Source organism: Polypterus senegalus, chromosome 1, assembly GCF_016835505.1.
Source record: "Polypterus senegalus isolate Bchr_013 chromosome 1, ASM1683550v1, whole genome shotgun sequence".
Taxonomy (NCBI): domain Eukaryota; kingdom Metazoa; phylum Chordata; class Cladistia; order Polypteriformes; family Polypteridae; genus Polypterus; species Polypterus senegalus.
The window spans coordinates 40,827,519-40,844,654 of NC_053154.1; the positions used below are offsets into that span (position 1 = coordinate 40,827,519).

Sequence of the window (17,136 nt, forward strand, 5' to 3'; positions counted from 1 at the left end):
GTGTTTGTGTCTTAATGGTAATGCCTTTTTGTATGGACTTGTATGATATGTGTACTATATGTAATTCATGAGCCTATCCCGTTAATAGTATTACCCAGAGTGCTGTGTAGTTGATGCAAACAGGAAGGAGTGAAGAATTCATCTGCTTTAATGCTGTGTTTATTTGGTAGCAGTTTAAGTTCAAGAGAGGTGAGTATCTACTATGGAATCTGTTGGCACCAATCCTCCGTGAATTAATTCTTACTGAACTAAAATATATGAAAAGGATACTGTATATGATGAAGACAGTTAAGGCTATATAACATTCTCTGCAGTGGTAAGCAGTCTTGAAGAACAAACTATTTTTATCATCTTTCACACTGTTTCATAAAACCAAATTATAATCAATTTTTATGAGCTGGAGTTTGGATTATTTCTATCTAAAATGGCACTCTTAGCGATGATAACTAATGCCTACCAATTTACTCACAGTTTTCACACTAAACCACCCCTGATTGCTCTTGTACATCTTTCACCACCTCCAGCCTTTCTTCCTTCTGTCAGCTGTGTTCTTGCCAATCCTTATTAACTCAGTGACTTGGCCATTTAATATCCAGCCATTTAGCACTTGGTCATTTCAGTTCTATTCAGTTATGTCTGGGTTAAGGGCTTGGCTTCACATCAAGTTCCACTCTGAGGCTCCTTTTATTCCTGCAACACTGTACCTAATAATGACATTAAAGTGTCAACAAAGCATGGCAACATCTTGGGTACAACCCCTTGAGGGACAGATGGGTTGAAACTTTAAAAAGTGATAACAGCATGTTTGAACTTCAACAGGTGTATAAGCTGTCCAAATTGTTGCAAAGTACTCCGTATTTTATACGTCATTCACAGATTTTTGTCAGAGCATTTTTATTAGTTCTTTAGTTCTACCACGTAATAAATTTTAAACCGAATCTGATTGTACAGTACAAAAGTTCAAATATTTACGTATTGCCATACATGCATTGTGATCCGCTCTGTGCACATCAGCAGTGTTTTTACATCACTCACTGTTGTTTCATTACTTCATCAGCTGAATTGGCTCCAGTCTAGGTTTTTCATTTTAGTAGAACACAATCTTTATTGGAATTGTGTTGTGAAAGGTTTTTTTTTTATTTGACATTATGGACCTTGGGAAGCAATGTGGAAAAAGTATATGTCTATAAAGATAAATTGCCTTTGTATTTTGAGTTACCCTCATCGATGCTTTTTTCCGAGGTGATTATTTTCTTGACTATATTGATGTTTGTGGATTTTTGTCTTTATGTCTCCTCAGTGTTCATATGGTTTTATCTATGATGGGAATCAATTAAAGGTGACTTGTACCCAGTGTAGGAAAAGTTTCTGTGCCCAGTGCAAGAAGCCAGTGAGTATTAAAGACTTGATAAAATACTAGTGCTATCAGTTTTTGTATTTGCTTTCATATCTGAAAACATGTCCAGCCTGCAATGGTGAGCATTTTTCCAAAGAGGAACAAAGAAGGAGACATATACTCAGCTATTAAAACATATATGTATTCTCATTTTTTTTTAAATACTAAGACATAAAGCATATTAGTGGCGTATCCTAAAAATTAGACAAAATTAATGATTGGTATGACAAAGTAAGATGGCCTGCTGCCACTGTGTGAGGATTTTTAAAATAAGGTGTATCTGAAGGAGTAATAAAATTTGTATTGTGCATTAGTGTAAGTGAAAGCAGATGGGTGAGTAACGGAAGATCATGTATGGCACTCACTGGGCTTTATTCGTTTTCTATTGTTTACCCCAGTATAAGTGTCGTGACGCATAAATATTTCTGTTTATCTGTCTCTTCAGTGGGAGGACCAGCACCAGGGTCTGAGCTGTGAGGACTTTCAAAGCTGGAAGCGAGAAAATGATCCAGAATATCAACGAGAAGGGCTAGCTGGATATCTGAAGGAGAATGGCATTCGTATGAATATTGTTTCTTGATATTGTTAATATTACTTATATTAGTTGTTAAGCACTTAAATGTTGCTAAAATCTTATGTCCTTTCTTACTGTCAGTAATCTTTGAGCAATGTATTTCTTCCAGACTGCCCCAACTGTCGGTTCTGCTATGCACTGGCCAAAGGTGGATGTATGCATTTCAAGTGTACACAGTGTCGGTATGAATTCTGCAGTGGTTGCAATAATCCATTTGTAAGTCCACATGTTACTTTTACAAAAATACTAATTTATATACTGGATTTTATTTACTAAACCTTTTTAAAACTATGACTTAAATATGTTTTGTATTAATAGAAGATAATTACTACAATGACAAGTCATTCAAACCCCCAAGTCAAATTAAGGGTTTTTGAGCATTTTGGACTTTTCTGGCATACTCGAGCGTAATGTAGTAATATGTGAGACCTATACCAACACCAAGTGAAATGTAAAATGCCACCTAGTCTAATTCCATGATTTACATTGAGGAAACCACACAGAGTGTGAGGAACATGCAAACTCAGTGCAAAATTGATCAGTTACTAATTTATCAGAGTTTTAAATCAGTGTCAGTTATAATAGTTTGCGTTGGACTAAATTTCCTGAAATAACTTTCCGAAAGTTTAAACTTTGATATTTTGGAGAGTCAGAATATAAAAGTATGGTCTGGAAATTTGCAAAAATTCTTGAAAAAATTGTTATCTGGAAAAAGTCGTCCTAAATCAAGAAAGTAATAATGGCATTTCTAAATGCTAAAAACAGATATGTGTCACTCTACCTACCTATCAGGAATACAAAGGTTGCATATGTAGGTTAATGCTTTGGATAGTTAAGTATTTTTAACTGGAATAATCACTTTAATTCAAGATGTTAAGTTTAGTCCACTGTAATTGAATACATGAATGATTTAGTGATTTCTATAAGGATACCTATTAGCTGATTTTTTTTCCAGTTTTATTCAGCATATATTTATAAATCCTATTGGTAAACAGCATCTAACTTCAGGTAGTTCCTTATGTATTCCTGGCATGTTCATTTTAGAAGAGTATTGTTGAATTCTTGACAAGTACCAAACAACATTTTACCATTACTATAATGCTAGGGTGCTGTACTGTGTTAGCCATTATGAATGTAGTAAGAAGTCAAGCAAAATGACATCTTTTATTGGCTAACTAAAACGATTACAATATGCAAACATCTTGCCTGAAGAAGGGGCCCGAGCTGCCTTGAAAGCTTGTATATTGTAATCTTTTTAGTTAGCCAATAAAAGGTGAAATTTTGCTTGACTTCTCACTACACCATTACTATAAAAAATGTATTTTTTCCAATTTTAGGTACTAGCTATGTTTCTTTGCATTTTCCAGCTTTAATTTAAAAATTTCACTGTAAATTTTACATTACATTTATGTAAGCATTCAGCATACAGTTGCCTGGGAAAAAAGTTAAACCAGAGAGGACTGACAGCAAAACAGTGTCACAGGGAACTGTAGCCATCTGAAAAGAAGGGTAATTTGACAGCATGAGAGAAAACCCACTGCATAAATACTAATTCCCTATTATTACATCTCACCTCATTAAGATCATGGCCACTTGATCGCATTTGTTTTGAGGTTTGACTTAGCGATAAAATGAATAAGTACAGGTAACCCAACAGAAGGCAGACAGACAGGAACTTGAAACACAAATTACAAAAACTTTTTTTTTTGCTTTTGGTCACCGGCCCCCTTTTTAAAAGCCGCACTGACACCCTTTTGACCTCAACAGCCCCAGCACCCTCAGCAGAAGACCAATCAGATCTATTGCAGGGACTGCTGGGAGTTGCAGTTTCAAATTCTATTGGCTACTTTCACCATCCCAAGCCGCAGTTCTCTCTACAGTACAGTATTGCCAAAAAACATAAAAATTGCGGTGAATATTTGAGGTTTCCGCTAACAATTATTAGTTAGGTTCTAAGGAAAAATCCGCAAATGACTGAGGCTGCGAACTCTGAACCACGACTTCCCGGGGGTCTACTTTATGGCTCTGCTCAAAACCTTTAAACCTGTTAATGTATCTGTACAATCTTACTGTCTTCATTTTCTTTTATTTTTATCATCAAGATATAAACTGAATGATTATTTTAAACTTAAAGCACCATAAATTCTTTGGATAATAAAACACATGCATTAAAGTTATAAATGACTGATACAATTGACAAATAATATTCAAATGTATTTAGGTTTTTATTTGTCAACAAAAGGGAATGCTTTCAATGTAAATGGCATGTATGCATTAGTTAGTTAGTTAGTTAGTTGCCCTAAAGGTCCTGTACATTCCTTTGTAAATTATTTCCTCTGTAGTTCATCGTGGTTTGTTTGAACACAATTATTTTAAACAGTTTGCAGTTTCATTCTCCACAACAACATCACTTTTGCATTCTATTGTAATGAGTGGTCAGGGTTCTTCTGGATGTAATAAGTATTCACCTCTTGCTTTTAATACCTAAAGTACCTTGTGAATGACTATCCTGCTTCTCAAATGGTATACTTAATTGAATGGAGCCCACCTCTGTGCAGCTGGGATGTTTCACATGCTCTCAGGAATAAATACAACTAGAAATTTTGCAGGGCAATAAATATACCTTGAAGCACAGTGAAATCCATATTTAAAAGTGTGAAAACATTGAACAACTAGGAATCTGCCCAGTATAGACAGTCTTCTAAAAACAAAGTGCCCAGGAATGAAAAATCATACTAAATGAAACTCCTGACAGGCTGACTGCAGTTCTAACGGAGTTACAGTCCTTCATAATAGAAATGGAAGAAATTATGCATGGGACTACAACAGTACACAGACTTCATAAATCTGGTTTATTATATAAGTGTGGCATGAAGAAAACCTTTATTGAAAGGTAAATTCACATCTTGGCTGGAATCTCCTCAAATTCACATTAGAAACTCAACAGTTTCTGGATTGATAAATTTAAACTTTTGGGCCTCATTGTTAAGCACTATGTTTGGCACAAAGTACATTTTAGTGGAAAGATCATTCCTGAAATGAAGCAAGAGATATGGGGTGCTTCTTTTCAGCAGGGACTGGAAAATGCATTGAAGAAAAGATGGGAGTGACGTACAAAAAAAATCTTGTAGGAAAACCTGCAGCAAACCAAAACACACTTGGGACCTAGAAGATAGGACAAAGGCACAAAAGTGGAATGGCTTCAAACAAACAAACAAAGATAAGCATCCTAGAATTACCCAGTAAAAAGGCAGATCTCAGTCCAATTTTGCATCTTTGAAATGACAGCTTATGGACATGCCCATCCAACTTGATGGAGCTTGCATAATTTTGCAAAAAAAACATTCCAGTGTCAAGAAGCACAATGCTAAACAAGATGTACCCTAGTAGACTAACACCTGTAATAGCAGAGAAGATGAATGAAATATTTTTTAATCCGGAACAGCTCGAATTTCCAGATTTTCGTATTTGCTTGTATCCATCTTCATTACTTTATGGTCATTGATGCAATATGATATAAAATAATGCCAGAGAAAAGGAACTTTGTATATTCTTTACTGTCATTTATTATTGAGTAATTCACACTCTCTTCACTATTTTGTAAAACTTGAGTAATTTTGAAAAGTTTACCTATCTTTACAGCTGGTATTACCTAATTTCATAAATTTTTGCTCCCACTGTTCACAGGTGAAGGCACCCTGTCCTGTGCAGAACTGTCCAATGAAGAATGGTCTGCATGCACACCACCCCCGTGACTGCCTGTCCTATTTACGTGACTGGGATGTTGAAAAGCTACAGAGACTCTTGCAGGTTGTTGTTTATTTAGTAATTTTAAATTTACCTGTTATGTTATAACCATTATTTCAACAAGAATTTCAATTTTTCTTTATTTTATAGACAAATAAAGTTCCTTTCAACACTGACCCACCACCTGGATCTCAAGCAGGTTTGTCTAAGCTGTGTTATGTTGTTAAACTTTCAGTGGTAGATTTTTAAAATGTACCAGCCTTGTCTGATCCAGAGAATGATTTGCAGGTCACTGCCGTGTAATGGAACAAAAGGAAACTCCTGAAAGACTTATGGATGAGCCTTGTGGAAAAGACCCACCAGAACACCATGCTGGACTCTGTATGTAAGTATTGAGGCTTAAAGAATACTTATGACAGAAATTAATGTTTTCAATTTGTATGACTGATATTCATATTTTGTTCTTTAAAGAAGTACTAAAATAAAGTTCCATCTTTTGTCTTTCTACAGTAATCACTACAAAGAGTATTTAGTTAGTCTAATAAATGGACATTGGCTGGATCCAGCTCAATTTTTCAGTCTAGAAGAACTTGTAGCAGCCTGTAAAAGATACCATGTTGATAATGGCAAACTTGAGGGTGAGGATGACAAGCAGTACATTACACGTCTTCGACAAGTAAGTAAAAATCATGTGATTTAAGAATCTGCTTCAAACACATTATGTTTCCAACTCTCATTTTTGAGTGTAAAATTGATGCATTTATTTTTTTCCCTGAGCCAATTTATTCTAGTAGAAGGTCAGAATCTTTGGAACCTATCTCAGCAGCACAATGCAGGGACTAGCTCTAGACTGGGTGCCAGCCAATCTCAGGGCACACTAACCTCCACTAGTTGTTTCTTTTAGTATATCTATCCTTCTGAGTAGAGCAGATATCTGTCTGGGGATGCCAAGTAGGTTTTTAATATAATAGCAAAGCAAAATGGTTAAGCTTATGGATAAAGTGCTCTGTATGCTTATGGTCTTCAGATATTCCTATACTGAGAGATTTTTCACGCATCCTCAGTTGGTTTGCCCAGTTGATTTCATACAAGGGACGCTATTGGCAGATGGCTGAGAAGCTACCCAATCAGAGCATGTATTACATATTAAATAAAACTCCTCAATGATATACGATTTGCTTCCCGCGTGGTGCTTGATTGCTTGCTTTTCTCTGTCTCTCTCACTCTCTCTGACATTCTCTGCACCTGACGGAGAGGGAGTGAGCAGAGGGGCTGTTTGCACAGAGGCTGTTTGCCTAGAGGATACGGACGCTTCTCTAAAAAATAACGATTTATCGCGGTGCTACTGCATTCTCTCTCTCTCTCCCTCTGACATTTTCCGCTCCTGACACGCATTCTTTGCAGTGAAGATATGTTTGCATTCTTTTAATTGTGAGAAAGAACTGTCATCTCTGTCTTGTCATGGAGTATAGTTTAAACTTTTGACTAGAGGGCTCTAATAATGCTAACAGTGTGGGAGAGTTTATAAGGGCTTAAAATATATAAAAATAACCATACAAACATATGATTTCTACTTCGCGGATTTTCATCTATCACGTGGGGTTGTGGAACGCAACCCCTGCGATCGAGGAGGGATTACTGTAGACCAAAAGGAATTGGTGATCCATGTCCAGTCACTTTTTAATTTTCAGTATCAAAAGTTTTAAGAGCTAGACATTGAAACTACCTCTCACGGAGATGCCTGTTGAACCACAAGTAGTGATGAGGATGCCCTGTTAGTTAAGCAAAACAACACTGTGGAACGTCTGGAGGAATCTCAGAATCTGCGTAGTATTTCCATTTCTTGTTTTCAAATTTAGAAGTCCTAAACTTTGTATATACAATTTACATATCCATCAAGTAAAATTAAGTTTATACCCTGTCTTAAAAAATAGATAAATGTTCCCTTTCCAGTTTTTATAGATCATGCATACAAGCAAATGTGAAGCTTCGTCATTGACTCAAGATTTGTTTAAAATATTGAGTAACATCGACCTGGCAGGTATATGTCATCCCATGACTGCTTTAAACACGAAGTTAAAGTTTCATTAAACATTCTGTGATGACTATTTTGAAGTAAAATGAAAGAGACAATCATCCATTCATCCATTTTCCAACCCGCTGAATCTGAACACAGGGTCACGGGGGTCTGCTGGAGCCAATCCCAGCCAACACAGGGCGCAAGGCAGGAACCAATCCCGTGCAGGGCGCCAACCCACCGCAGGGCACACACACACCCGCACCCACACACCAAGCACACACTAGGGACAATTTAGAATTACCAAGCCACCTAATCTGCATATAGAATTTGAAATATAAAAAATTTGTAGTTAAACGAGTTAACTGAGCAAGTTACATGTGTGGGAGTACAGACAAGTTATATGTGGTTTTCTGAATATTCTCTCATTTCAGCAAACTAAATAGGTTCAGTATTCACTGGTGTATTCTACAAATGTCCTATTTGAACTGATCAGGGTTTCTGGAAACATATGTAACAAATTAAACTGGCAGGTTTAAGCACTGAACAGATGCACTGAGACTGATCAAATATATATGTACCTTGTATTACAACCTTGATTTGAATCTGTGATGTTCCTGTTTATCAATTCTACTATGACTGAAAGAATCATGCATTACAGAATAAATAACATTCAATTGTGAAATCATTACTCCCATCAGTATTTAAGCAGTGTTTCTGTAATAAGAGACTTGCCTACAGTAATTCAACCAAATCAGAATGAATAAATTGTATTTCCACAAAAAATAGCATATATGTGAAGCGATTTTTTGTGACTTACTGTCTTGATATTTTTCACTTTTACGTATTATGATTAAGACTAAATTAATTTCATATTGTGGGGTACTAAAGTTGATTTTAACTATGAAATATCATGTTAGTGAATTGTTAAAAGAAACATAAAGGCTAATGCATTAAATAAAAATGACATGTTATTGTTATGAGACAATGGCAGCCCTACTCAAAGTTCTAGGGTTCTTTTTCAGTTCTGTAACCAAATGATTTATATACAAACACGCACAGTGGATATAAAAAGTCTGCACACCCTGGCAGGTTCTTTGTGATTTAAAAAACCAAGATAAATCCTGTAAGAACTTATTCCACTTTTATTGCAAAATTACAATGTACACAAAGAATGTAAAAACAAATCAGAGACTGTTATATTGAAAAAAGGAAAACAAGTAATACAAAAACCTGGTTGCATTAGTGTGCACAACCCCTAAAACTAATCCTTAATTTTGAAGCACCTTTTTATTTTATTACAGCACTAAGTCTTTTTGGTAAGAGATTTGGCGATTTCTTTCACACTCTTTTTTACAAAAAATTTCCAGATCTGTCAAATTACGAGGACATCTGCTGTGCACAGCTCTCTTCAAGACAACACCACAGATTTTCAATGTCTGTGCTGTGGCTGGTCAATTCTTGAACATTATTCCTCTTTCGATTAAGCCACTGCTGTGTTGATTTTGATGTATGCTTTGGGTCGTGTTGAAAGGTGAAGTTCCTTTTCATCTTCTCCTTCTTAGCAGATTCTTGAAGGTTTTATGCCAAAATACTGATTTTTGGAGCTATTCGTGATTCCATCCACTTTTCTAAAGCCCGAGTTCCAGCTGAAGAAAAGCAGCCTCAAAGCATGATGCCGTCTCCACTATGCTTCACTGTGGGAATGATGTTCTTTTCTACAAGGTTGTGGGAGACTTGGTAACCTTTTTGCAGTTTAGCCAGACTTGGATGTTTTTTGTTTGTGAGAAAGGCTTTTGTCTTGCTACCCTACCCCACAACCCAGACATATATGACTGATTGTTTTTATGTAGGGAGCAACCAGTACTTGCCAGGAAATCCTGCAGCTCCTTTAACTTTGCTGTAGGCTTGTTGGTGACTTCCATGACCAGTTTTTACCTTATCTTCTCATCATTCTTGGAGGGATGTCCTGAACTTGGTAGAGTCACTATTGAGTCATATTTTCTCCACTTGTTGATGACTGTCTTCACTGTGCTCCATGGGATGTTTAATGCTTTGGATGCTTTTTAGTATTCCTGTCCTGATTGATACCTTTCAATGATGAGATTCGTATATATTTTAAAAGCTCTTTGCAGACCATGGCTTATGGAGTATGTTGCAACCAAGAGGATATCAGAGTAATCGGCCAAACGTTATCTGAGCTCAACCAGAGCCATTTTAATTGATGTCAGGTATACTAATGAGACTTATTATGATTGGTTGAGTCTGAAGATAGCCATATCCTTGATGATTATAGAGTATTCACACTAACGCAACCATGTTTTTGTAGGATTATTTTTCTCTTTTTTCAATAACAGTTTTTCTTTTGTCTTCACCTTCTTTGTATAGATTGCAGTTTTGTGGAATAAGTTATGACAGGATTTATCTTGGTTTCATTTTGTTATTACACAAAACATACAGTATGTATATATACAGTGGCATGCAAATGTTTTGGTTAAAATGCTTGAAATGTCTGTTACTATGAATAGTTAAGTGAACAAAACAAGAAATGATCAGCAAAAGGCATAACGTTAAAGAGAACACATTTCTTTAATATTTTAAGCAAGATTACATGTTTTTATTTCCATCATTCTTATTTCTATCAGTTCTTACTTGGGCTATTTTTGCCCATTTGTCCTTGCAGAAGGCTTCTAATTTGGCAAGATTCTTGGGCCATCTTGCATGCACAGATCTATCCCTAGATTTTGAATGATGTTTAGGTCGGGGAACTGTGAGGGCCATGGCAAAACTGTCAGCTTGCACCCCTTGAGATATTCCATTGTAGATTTTGAGGTGTGCTTCAGGTCATTGTCTTTTTGTAGGACCCATCCTCTTTTTAACTTCAACTTTTTTACAGATGGTGTGATTTTTGCTCCTAGAATTTGCTGGTATTTATTTGAATCCATTCTTCCCTGTACCAGTGACATGTTCCATGTGCCTCTGGCTACAACACAAACACAAAGTTTGATCGATCCACCCCCATGCTTAATACTTATTTTCCTGGAATTCTGCACAATGTTTTTCACCAATCATACCTACAAACTGAGGAAACAGCTACCTGAAAACACTTTATCTTCTCCTGCTTTGTGAGCATCAGTTACAGTGGTACCTTGGTACTCATCATTAATTCGTTCCAGAAGGCACAATGAGCGACATAAATGAAGAGTACCACAGAAATTTTTTCCATAAGGAATAATGTAAATTGAATTCATCCGTTCCAGAACCCCAAAATATCCAGATTTTATAAGGCATTACATATACATTAGTGGAGTTGTATTTTTTCTAATAAACAGTATTAAGTTCATAGACACACAAAAAACAATAATTAGGTTAAATAAAATAAATTTAACTTTACTTTGCCTGTACTAAGAGGAGCTGATGGTCTAAAGAGATGGTGGTAAGGAAGGTGTTGTGGATGTTAGATGTTAGTGTTTGGAAAGAGAGTCTCCTTCCATAAAAGCTTTGGGCAACTGCCCTTCAAGGGGTCTTTCTCTTTCTGTTTTCTGTCTCTTATCACCACTGAACACTGCTTGAGACTGACCAGGTTTAATTTTCACCGGAAACCTATACAGTGATACTTGTTTTTACCTATGTTTCAAGATACCTGTAAAGTAAGAAATTGTTTGGTCATTCATCAAATTGCGACATGTTACAGCTTTGTCATGGTGATATTTTTCAACAAAATCTTGCACTTCCACCCATTTTGCACACATTTCCTTGAACAATAAATTGGGGACATCCTCCCTTTACTCTCCATGTCTCACCACACTATGTATGCCACTTCTCTTTTTAAAGTTATCAAACCACCCATGACAGGCTTTAAATACTTCACTACTATCAGCATTCGTTCCAGGCTTGTTTTTCAACAGATCTGCATGCAACAGTTTTGCTTTATCACAAATGATGGTCTCTGAAATACTATCATTAGCCAACTGTTTTTCATTTATCTAGATCAAAAACAATTTTTCTACTTCCTGTAGTTTCTGTGATCTTTATTTCATCACAACTTTCACTCTTTTAGCAACATCACCTACTTTGATGGCCTCTTTATTTTCACAGTGGTGGAGATGGTTGTTCTTGGATTTTGGTACATTATTTTGAGATCAGACACACGGATACCACTCTCATATTTCCCTATTATATATTTTTTCTGCTCTAGTGTGGTTCTAACTAATTTTCTTTTCTATTGGCTGTTATCACCAACCTTCTTGGGACTCCTGATTATACTGTAATTATTTGCAAGGAATAGAGCAAAAATTTAAAATGAAAACAAAAACACAAAGTGTACAGTGGACCAAGCAGGGTTCTGCACTGATGAGAGCTATGCTGAGACGTCTTGGCATCTCGACACATACAAGTTCTAGGGAACGTGATAAGTACCAGAATAAACGACAGTACTGTGTCAATCTTTTCTCATCCAAATGCGACGAGTACCAAATTTGACTGCATTTTATTTTGCAGAGTGCTAGGAATTGGCTTAGAGGAGCATAGCTGCTTATTGTTGGGAGAAGACTTGAGTAGTCCGAGAATTTATACAGGTTTGTAATTTACATCACCTGGGGTTTCCTAATGATGGCTGTGAACAGGCCATAGCCCTAACAAGCTATTCAATGTCTGAGACTTTGGGAAAAGTTTTCTGAGACATCAAATATCTTGGGGTGCCCAAACATTTGTATGGTACTCCTTTCTTTTTTCACTGTACAAACAAAAACAATACCCTAATCTTGCATTAAATGCTGAAAAGAAATGTGTCCTCTTTTGTCTGTATGCCTTCTGGGTATCAGTTCATCTTCTGCTCACTTAACTATTCACACTAACAGACATTTTAAGCAAGGGTGTCCAAATATTTTCATGCCTGTGTGTGTGTGTGTATATATATATATATATATATACACACACACACACACACAGTGGAACCTCGGTTCACGACCATAATTTGTTCCAAAACTCTGGTCGTAAACCGAGTTGGTCATGAACCGAAGCAATTTTTCCCCCATAGGATTGTATGTAAATACAAATAATCCATTCCAGACTGTACGAACTGTATGTAAATATATTTTTTTTAAAGATTAAGCACAAATATAGTTAATTACACCATAGAATGCACAGTGTAATAGTAAACTAATGTAAAAACATTGAATAACACTGACACAAAACACCCAGGCTCCCTGCTGTGCTGCACGAGCAGGCTCGCTCGCTCTCGCTCTCTCTCAGCAGCATGCACCCCCCTTTCCCCTCCCCTCCCCCTCCTCTCAGCAGCACGCAAAGCAGGTCCCCAAGCAGCACGTGCTCGCTCGCGCTCTCTCTCTCTCTGTCTCAGAACAGAGAGGAACATTTGAACAATTCCAAACTTTAATTTAAAAACAGGAGTTCACACTAATAGCCTTACAGCCCAATCGCTGTACTGTACAGTAAATACTTTTTTTTAAAATGAGTTTTAAGCACAGGGAAAAAAGGAACATTTGAAAAAAGAGAAAAGTAACATTGCAACAATTCACACTACGAACTGAAAAATTAACTTTTGAAAAATCCGTAATACAAAAACTATAAACCACCAAGAAAACTAACCTTGCATGAGTCGAGTTCTGGCATGAAGTGAGGAGGAACTGGGTGGAGAGGAGGTTACAGTTTTGAGGGAGAGACCCGCTCCACGATGGAGGGATGTTTTCCTTCAGGTGTTTTCTCTGTTGTGATTTCTTGGGTTTCTTTTGCAGGCGGGCAGGCAGGCAGGCACGCACACACGCACGCTGTTTGTGTATGGGCTTTCTGACTAATGGAGTCACAGGCCTTTAGAAATCTTTTGACAGCATTTTGAGCTTTTTCAGAGATTAATTGTAATCTCTTTTGATCAGGCCATATTCTGTTTTAACAGATCTTTGTTGTGAAGAACATGAAACCAAAATGTTGGGTATTGTTTTGTTTTTACTCTATTACTCACATCACTTCATCTCTTTGATTGGACATTTAACTCAATTTCTTCTTTTTCCTATAGGTTCACGTATTATTTTTATCTTTGATTATTTAAACATTGTTTACAAAGATGACAGTCTATAGTTTGTGTGTCATGTTTTTTGGTCAGACTTCCTGTATTTATGATTATGATGTGGATTAAGATCAGATCACATTTTAGGAAGTCATTCAAGCAGGAATTCAGACAATTTCAAATGGTTCAGAACTATACATTAATGTTGCGCTCTGTTCTTTACGGTAAAATGTTTCCTGATCCCATTAGTTTCTTAATTGAAATAGGTGCTAGGTAGCATTGCTGCCATCTTAGATTCATATCCTGTCCCTGGACAGTTTGGATGTGGAGTGTGCATGTTCTCCCAGTGTATGCTTGTCTAGTTTTCATCCCACACCAGCAGGTTTGATTAACTGGCATTCCCAAATTGTCTCTCTGTGAGTTAGGGCTTCAGTGAGTCCTATAACAGAGTGACCGACTCTCTTTTCATGGTCTGTGCCCAGTGCTGCTGAAATAGGCTCCGTTCCCCTGTGACCTTGATTAAGCAAATTTGAGAATGTCATGTTGTTTGTGTTCTTCTGTACTGTTTGTGTCTTAGTACAGGTTTTTGTTTATTTGTACAACAGCTACTCCATTAAAATGGTGTTTTTTTGTTTTTTCCAGAAGCTAATCAATGATGTTCCTCTGGGAGATAAAGTCCCTCGCAGAAAGTAGTATCGGCATCAGCATGATGGCATTAAAATTCTGAATCTGTGGATTCTCATAACTTGTAATGCTCCTACACTGTGTCAGGTTGTGCTGCTTACTGCTTTCTGCATCCACTCTTGTGGTTGTGTCACAAACTCCTCAAACTCAGCCTGTGTTGGGCCTTCTGTGACTGGCTGGCCAGGATTTGTACAGCGCGGTGACTTAATGAGGTGGTCACCTCCCTGTATTGTACTCTGTAGGTGTTAGTAAAAATCAGCATTGCATGTAATGATTGAATTTAAAAGTGCTGCAGTTATTAATCAAAAGTGGAATACATGATTATCTCCCTGGGTGTTAAGTATTACTATGTAAAGTGCAATTGATAGGGCACATATGTCAATAGTGACACCTCACTGCAGTGTTAATGCCACCTATTTGAGCAGAAGGAAAATTTTTATAAGGCTCAGGAAAGACACGGGTTTAATAATCACTCTGAAATGTATACAAATTAAGTTTTGTTTTCAATCAGACTACCAGACTCTAGACACCAAAATGGACATACTGAATGTTAACTGGGTAAATTATGTATGGGTAAAAGTTCTGATAAAGTGTAACTTGTTATTTTGTATAACCCATAATTGTTGATCAGGTTGAAAATTCTAAAGATGTTTTGTTCAGCTTAAAATAAATAAAGCAAACAATGGTTGTACATTATTGAAAAAGTGTCAGTGTTGTAATGAAGATTTATTGCAGAAATCTTCATAAAAGGCTGATAAAAAAATTACAAAAGTAAGAAAGAAATACTCAGTGATTTTCAGTTTTTTTTGGTAGACACATCTCACATCATCACTAAGGGCAAACTTGAGGATCTTGGTGTACCCACTCTGGGTCTTAATCTACACCACCTCATGTGGCTGTCCAAACTGTGTCTCATGTAACTGTTATGAAAAATCAAAGACACTGTGAACTTCGTTCAGAATGTCCCATCATAGCTCATGTGAAATCTTTCTGTCTTTGTCATACGGTGGTGTTTCTTACAGTATAGTTTGGGTTGCGAACATGTTTGTGATATAAAATGATGCACAGTAAAAACACAAACCTAATATTTGTATTCCAGCAGAAAACTACCATGCAGTACAGTATACTAAAAGAAATATTTCTCTGCCCAGTGCCACCACAAGCCTAGAGCCACCCCTTAGTACAGCTTCAATAAATAATTTCATCGAAGGCCGCGCACAATCACTGCGCCGTGAAAGCCATGTTTAATAATGTGCTTTAACTCCTGTCATCATGAAAATGATATCACGCATACATCTCAGTATTTTAGTTATTCAGAGAGCTGTAATATCACGAATGTAATGGACTCTGTGTCCAGTTGGAGGAAGAGAGCCAGTTTAAGAAGCAAGTAGTGATTCACACACATAGGCACATAGAAGATCAAATACAAAACAAAGCATTTAACGTGCTACTTTAATTACGATGTGATTTGAGAAACTGGTTAAGTAAATGATTTTAAGATGAAGTTTATAATGTTCTACTAAATGACAAAATAAACTACGTGATTAAAGTGGAAATGTCGAGATTGAAGTTGACATTTCGTGCTTGTTTCCCCACTGTGTGCCTTTTTTCCCTCTGTAGTCTAATAAGCTTTCATATGACACTCAGACGGTGGGCTACGACTCTTTCAAGTTTGTCCAACACGCTATGTCACTCGATCAACTTCCTTTTGTTGATTATACCACGGTTTATTTGAACAAATAGTATGTTTTTCCTTTGCCTCCACTTGGTATTCACTGAAATTCTTATATTTTCCCCCGTGCTTTTCCCATTGTCTTTCACAGAAGGCTGAGCTTAAGGGAGATTTATATTGATTTACATATTCAAATAGGCATAATTTTGGGAGGAGTTGGGGCGGCACATGTGTTACTTTTCACTCCGACCGGGATTTATATAGCAGAAGAACGTGGAAGTTGGAGTATGCACAGATTCCTGCATCTGGATTTTTCTGTGCATAAGCACATTTCAGCTTTTGTGCTTACACCATGTTATAGTGTGAATTCTACACACAGCGTTATATGTGAGGCCCCTGGAGTTGATTTGAGGTGTGGTGTTTGCATGTGGAAGATTTTGCTGTGAACAGACAACATGCGGTCAAAGGAGCTCTCCATGCAGGTGAAAGAAGCCATCCTTAAGCAGCGAAAACAGAAAAAACCCATCCGAGAAATTGCTACAATATTACAAGTGGCAAAATCTACAGTTTGGTACATCCTGAGAAAGAAAGCAAGCACTGGTGAACTCAGCAATGCAAAAAGACATGGACGTCCACGGAAGACAACAGTGGTGGATGATCGCAGAATCATTTACATGGTGAAGAGAAACCCCTTCACAACAGCCAACCAAGTGAACAGCACACTCCAGGGGGTTGGCGTATCGATATCCAAGTCTACCATAAAGAGAAGACTGCATGAAAGTAAATACAGAGGGTGCACTGCAAGGTGCAAGCCATTCATAAGCCTCAAGAATAGAAAGGCTAGATTGGACTTTATTAAAGAACATTTAAAAATGCCAGCACAGTTCTATAAAAACATTCTTTGGACAAATGAAACCAAGATCAACCTCTACCAGAATGATGGCAAGAAAAAAGTATGGAGAAGGAATGGAACAGCTCATTATCCAAAGCATACCACATCATCTGTAAAACACAGTGGAATCAG

At 37.0% G+C, this 17,136-nt stretch overlaps 1 protein-coding gene across 4 annotated transcripts in view; it reads left to right on the forward strand.

Annotated features, from left to right (window-relative positions):
- LOC120525397 (E3 ubiquitin-protein ligase RNF31) overlaps positions 1–15,136 on the forward strand; it is an 82,607-nt gene extending 67,471 nt beyond the window's left edge. For 3 of the 4 annotated variants that reach the window (XM_039747663.1, XM_039747654.1, XM_039747644.1), the window contains exons 17-24: positions 1,301–1,390; positions 1,842–1,956; positions 2,080–2,186; positions 5,658–5,780; positions 5,868–5,916; positions 6,006–6,102; positions 6,228–6,393; positions 14,399–15,136. In XM_039747663.1, coding sequence (XP_039603597.1) covers positions 1,301–1,390; positions 1,842–1,956; positions 2,080–2,186; positions 5,658–5,780; positions 5,868–5,916; positions 6,006–6,102; positions 6,228–6,393; positions 14,399–14,449 — 798 coding nt within the window. In that variant the 3' untranslated portion in view covers positions 14,450–15,136. Of the gene's footprint in view, positions 1–1,300; positions 1,391–1,841; positions 1,957–2,079; positions 2,187–5,657; positions 5,781–5,867; positions 5,917–6,005; positions 6,103–6,227; positions 6,394–12,234; positions 12,327–14,398 lie in introns of those variants that run through there. The other variant, XM_039747670.1, reaches the window with a different exon arrangement.
- Positions 15,137–17,136: the final 2,000 nt, after the last annotated feature.